Source organism: Bidens hawaiensis, unplaced genomic scaffold (genome assembly GCF_021521415.1).
Source record: "Bidens hawaiensis isolate Kalapana, Puna unplaced genomic scaffold, B.hawaiensis_p1.1 tig00001692_1, whole genome shotgun sequence".
Taxonomy (NCBI): domain Eukaryota; kingdom Viridiplantae; phylum Streptophyta; class Magnoliopsida; order Asterales; family Asteraceae; genus Bidens; species Bidens hawaiensis.
The window spans coordinates 1249198-1254989 of NW_027491096.1; the positions used below are offsets into that span (position 1 = coordinate 1249198).

The 5792-nt window shown below is 33.5% G+C and overlaps 1 protein-coding gene across 1 annotated transcript; it reads left to right on the top strand.

The window, feature by feature from the left end:
- Positions 1-2567: 2567 nt before the first annotated feature.
- Positions 2568-5490, top strand: LOC143594508 (fructan 6-exohydrolase-like). Its single transcript, XM_077073807.1, has 7 exons — positions 2568-2747; positions 2875-2883; positions 2979-3835; positions 4087-4245; positions 4317-4555; positions 4634-4724; positions 5302-5490. The coding sequence occupies exons 1-7, from the start codon at positions 2582-2584 to the stop codon at positions 5488-5490; spliced, it is 1710 nt and encodes a 569-aa protein (XP_076929922.1). The 5' UTR covers positions 2568-2581.
- The last annotated feature ends 302 nt before the right edge of the window (positions 5491-5792 follow it).

Here is a 5792-nt window from a genome sequence, read left to right on the forward strand (position 1 = left end):
CCAAACGATTTCCAAAAATTCCTGAATGTTCAAATTATATCCCAAAAGCATCTGTGTCAATTCCAGAATGCAATAAGCTTGTTCAATATTCTTTTCGGCCAAAATTCGGCTATAAAAATTCTTACGAACGCATATGCACAAAACATCCTTAGACTTTTCCAAATGATCCCAATTTCATGTGTCATCAATATATACCAATTCTGAGTTCCCAACCAAATTTCATAATTTTTCAAGCATTTTAACTATTTTTCCCAAATAAACGTTCCAATTCGGTAATAAATTCGACAAATATTCTCGGATGGTCGAAAAATTACCAAATTTGAACAGGGACTCAATGACATGGTCCCTGATGTCCTTGCAAAATTTCAAGACCTAAAAATATGCTCATCACAACCTTAACCTAAACAGTCCGTAATCAAGTGTTTCGGTATTACCTTAGCGGGTTTGGTTCGTTTACCCGCCTTTCTAATCAAGGTTTCAAGATCTTGTGCTTATTTGCAGGCTAGATACAAGTCCTATATCACAAATCAAGCAATTTTTCATCAACATAACAGCCCTTGAACTAGGGTTTCGGCTAGTGCATAAAAACGAACTTTTGAATCGTAAAAATGCCATTTCAACCCTCTAATCCGTGTTTATGGCAAAAAAAAACTATCAAACCAGGTTCCTTACCATGTGTATGATCAAAACATGTTTATGGACCATTTTTAGGATTTTTACATGGTTAGGAATGATTTTTGGCAATCAAACTACGTTTATATGGAATTAAACATGCATCAAATTGATTAAAATGAGTATAATACCTTAGGGTTTTGTTGATGTGTGAAAGAGCAGCAAGAGTTCTGGTCTAAACTTCTGGAATTATGACCAAAATATCTTACCTTGCTTTATTATAAAGAAAACATAATAATATTAATAAAAGGGGTTCTTAGTCAACTTTGGCTGGCTAGGCTTGTTGGGCCCGTCTGGCCTACTTTTCTCAATTTACGTGCCCGAATGTGAAATTCCAAGTCCAAATTTACTTCGGGTTCGGTTTTTGGCGCGAAAAATATATCAAGTACGACAACAATGTGAAAACGACTGTTTTTCGGCTATTTTTGTGTAAATTTATAAAAACATACTATACGTTTGTAAAAATCAAAAATATTTTCACGGATTGCTTAAAACATTCTCACTAAGTGTTTTGTAAATCTTTTTTGGCTTAACGGATGATACAATGCTTGGTTTATAACTATTTTTCCCCTTTTAAATCTACAGCGGGTAGTTAAACGAGCATGTTTTCGTTTAACTTGTTTGCTATCGAACTAAGGCCATAATACTAATATTTTAGCTTATAATAAACATATATCTCTTATAGATGCCCCCCCGGGATATTTGGGTCATAACCAGACTCGTTCGATTAATCGTTCGACCGTTACGTAATAAGCGTTTAATCGTTAAATCGGTAACTGTATATTAGGGTGTACCTGGTTTTGGCTCAAATGTCACATAATATTAACACCAAATATTCAAAAAAAAGAATGACATTATATAATCCAAAAATGAAATTCAACTTAATTTGATAACAAACGTTGAATCAAAAACATCATAACGATATAATTAAACAACATGTTTGGTGGAAGATAATCCCAATCATATTGTTGATTAAATAAATTGGTCGGTTCGGTTATTGCGGATTTGGAATTATCTTTAACCAAAACCGAATCGTATTTTTTAAAAATTCATTAAACTGACTCACTGGTTATGTCAGTTATCGGTTAAAATTGGTTCGGTTATGGTTCGGTTTAACGATTATGGCAGTTAAGTTGCTCACCCTACTTAGAGCATTCTCATCCAACCTCTTATTTTACGTGAAGGATGTTTTTATAATTTAGAGAGTGATTTAAGGTGTTGTGAATGAAGAGTTTTTATATTTTAGAAAACACGGTTATTTTTCTGTATATTTGAAAAACTACCGTTCTCCCTCTATAATTTTTTAATATTTTTTTAAAAGTGGTGAGGGAAAGAGAAAAGATAATGATAAAGGTATAAAAAAATATTATTTAATTGAAATGGAGAGAGAAAATATAGTGAGTTTTAGTGTAATTTTTGATTTAAAGATAGAGGATGAGATGAGAATATTGCTCTTATAAAGAATATGATGCAAGCTTAAAAAGGGGTAGAAGAGTTATTGTGACATTAATTATCACTTGTCTTTCCATTTTATATAAAATAATTACAAATTTTACCTTTTAAGTTTAGTTATTTTTGTAAATTTTAAATCTTTTTACATGATTGTCTCCTCCTCACCTTTAACCCTTAATTCGACAACTTTATTATAAATTCTTATTCTCTTTATATCTTTTAATATATTATGATAGGAAAAAAAACGAACTTACCATTGTGACGTACATAGTTTTGTCGACGTTTTGATGCAAATTTTGCATAATACCGACTTATCAGTTATAATGTACAAATTGATCATAGCAAGTCCTTGATTAGCTTTTACATATAGCACAAACTGATATGCATAGAGTTCCTATATATACTAGCCAACTTCTCACCAAACTTCACATTCTGGCAAATGAATTAACCTCTGACAATGAAAGTTTTTGTATTTTGTGTCATATCCTTGTATTGTGTTCTCCATAGCAATGGAAATGATGTTCATGATACTCACGTTGCCTCTCTATATCACAATCAAGCTGTGAAGACCCGTCAAGGGAAACCATCTTTCCACCTTCGGCCTCCAAATAATTGGATGAATGGTAATTTATATATCATTCAATTCTTTGTACATATATGTCATTACTTAAAAAACTTAGAACTAATACCGTGTTTCATTCTCTCTTTGCATGATTCTGTATCCTCTACCTGGTGAATTTGCCCATACAGATCCTAATGGTAATTAATATCTCGTGCTTCTATAATTTTCAAGAGTTCATTTTGACTCGTTACATGGTTAGATTTTTGTAAGTTATTCATCTCAATAATTGCAGGTCCAGTGTATTACAAAGGATTCTATCATTTATTCTATCAGTATAATCCTAAGGGTTCAGTTTTTAACATAAAAATGTCATGGGGACATTCGGTCTCCCATGATCTTATCAACTGGATTCATCTCAACAAGGCCCTTGTCCCAACTGAGCCATTTGACATTAAAGGTTGTTGGTCAGGCTCAGTAACAATCCTTCCGGGAAACAAACCAGTAGTTTTGTACACTGGAATCAACTCGCAGAATCAACAAGTTCAGAATCTTGCAATTCCTAAAAACTTATCAGATCCTTTCCTTAAAGAATGGGTAAAGTATGTTGGTAATCCATTAATAACTCCACCAAAGGGGGTCAAAGGAGACAATTTTCGTGATCCTAGTACAGCCTGGAAGGGAAAGGATGGAAATTGGAGGGTAGTTGTAGGTGGTTTGAGAAATAATCTAGGAGTAGCGATTCTTTATAGGAGTAAAGATTTTGTTAACTGGATTTTGCATGATGATCCACTTTATTTTGGAGTAGATACTGGGGTTTGGGAGTGTCCAGACTTTTATCCCGTATCTACCAATAGTAGATCCGGGTTGGATAATTCGGCGAATGGTAAAAACCAGAAGTATGTGGGGAAAGCAAGCTTTCGAGGACATGACTACTACACGCTAGGTAGTTATGACCCTTTTAAGGAAAAGCTTATTCCTGATGGTAAAGGTCTTACTGGAAGTAGCTCAGACTTAAGATATGATTATGGAATATTTTATGCTTCAAAGACATTTTTTGACAGCGTAAAGAAGAGGAGAATATTATGGGGATGGATTCCCGAGTCCGATAGCTCATCTGATGATGTTAAAAAAGGTTGGGCTGGAATTCAGGTAACAGTATTTCCAAAGTATCTAGATGTGAATTCATTTTTGTGTTAATTTTTTAAGAACAACATATAATAGAACAACGGAAACGTAGGTAGGTATTTTATGTATTGCTAATCAATTGTACATAAGAATACACTGAGAATAACTAGAAAGAAAATGCAATCAAATCGTATCTTCTAATTTGTTTGGGTAAAACATACCTAATATATTTTATCTAATCCTTCTTACTAAATTGTTTCAATGGGATTTTGTAGTCCATCCCTCGTCAAGTTTATCTTAGTGACACTAGAAGGCAGTTAGTACAGTGGCCAGTTGCGGAAATTGAAAAGTTGCGCCTCAACCATGTTAGTTTTTATGACAAGAAACTCAAAGGAAAATCATTATTTGAAGTTACAGGCGTCACCGCGTCACAGGTTACCTCTTTTGCTAATTTCCACTCACAACTATCAACTCTCTTTGGCATTTATAAAACTTCTATGCCTAGGTTGACATACAACTCTCCTTTAACCTACCGAAAATAGAAGAGGTTGAGGCTTTGGACCCGAAGTGGGATGATCCACAGACACTCTGCACTACAAAGCCAGCAAACTACAGTGGTCGAGTAGGACCATTTGGCTTATTAGTTATGGCTTCTCAAGATTTAACAGAACAAACTGCAGTCTTCTTCCGTTTATTCAAAGACAATCGTCAATTTGTTGTCTTAATGTGTAGTGATCAAAGCAGGTGCATACTCATACATTTATGTCTATGTTTACTTAAGGTGATTCACATCTCTACCTTTTTTTTGTGATTTATTTGCAGGTCTTCTGTGATGCAAGGGATTGATAAGACTACATATGGAGCTTTTATCAACATGGATCATGAAGATGAAATGATTTCACTTAGGAGCCTGGTATGGAATCCTCATATTTGTTTGTTATGGATAACTGTTGTTAAAGCTATAGATTCATGAAGTAATAATCATGTTTAACTTTTTCTTGATAAAGTAACTCGCATTTTTTTGCGAACTATAAAACTATTCGAAGTTTCATTATTGTTCTATTGTTGTTTCTTTTTTTTTTTTCCTTTTAAATGTTTGAATATTTAAATTTAAATGACTTAAATCGAATATGCATGAATTTTGGTTAGTATTTAGTATTTAGTATATATTTCTTTAAGTTGACTTAAACCGAATAATGTTGAAACTGGTTGTTATTTGATATATTTTTTATTTAATATTACTTCCTACTTCAAAAAGTAAAACATAATCACTAAATAGTAATTCCATTCATACATGCTTCATTTAAATCCCTTATATTAGAAAAATAGCATCATTTATAAAATTTCAAAAAAGTGAGACGATAATAAAACTTCGAGTGGTTTTATAGTTAGAAAGAAGTATGAATGACTTGAGTAGGATGCATACGAAAATTTTTTTAGATGAAAGATTAATGTCTCATGAGTTTCTAATCCGGCTTTACCCTTCGCAGGTAGATCATTCGGTGGTCGAGAGTTTTGGAGCTGACGGAAGAGCATGCATTACGGCTAGAGTGTACCCGCAATTTCATGAGAATAAAGAAGCTCATATCTATGTGTTCAATAATGGAAGTCGTGATGTAGTTATCAAAACATTAGATACTTGGAGCGTTAAAATGGGCAGAGGTGCGATAACTGACTAGAAGAAACCACAATTAAGACTTCGAGCCATAAATGGGTTTGTAGGTTTAAATAACGTGATCGAACTAGTTTGGCTATATAATCAACATGTTTATTATATTGTATACAAAGTAGATCGACTTGTGTTCTTGAAAACCTATGACTTATTTTATTATTTACATAACATCCACCAACCTATCCAAATGCCCCCATTTAACTTTTGTAGTAGTAATAAATAGTTTTTCTACCCGGCGTGTTGTGCCAGGGCAGCTGCAAAAACCCCAGTGTTGGAAAAACTCGAGTGTTATGACGATGAGTCATCATG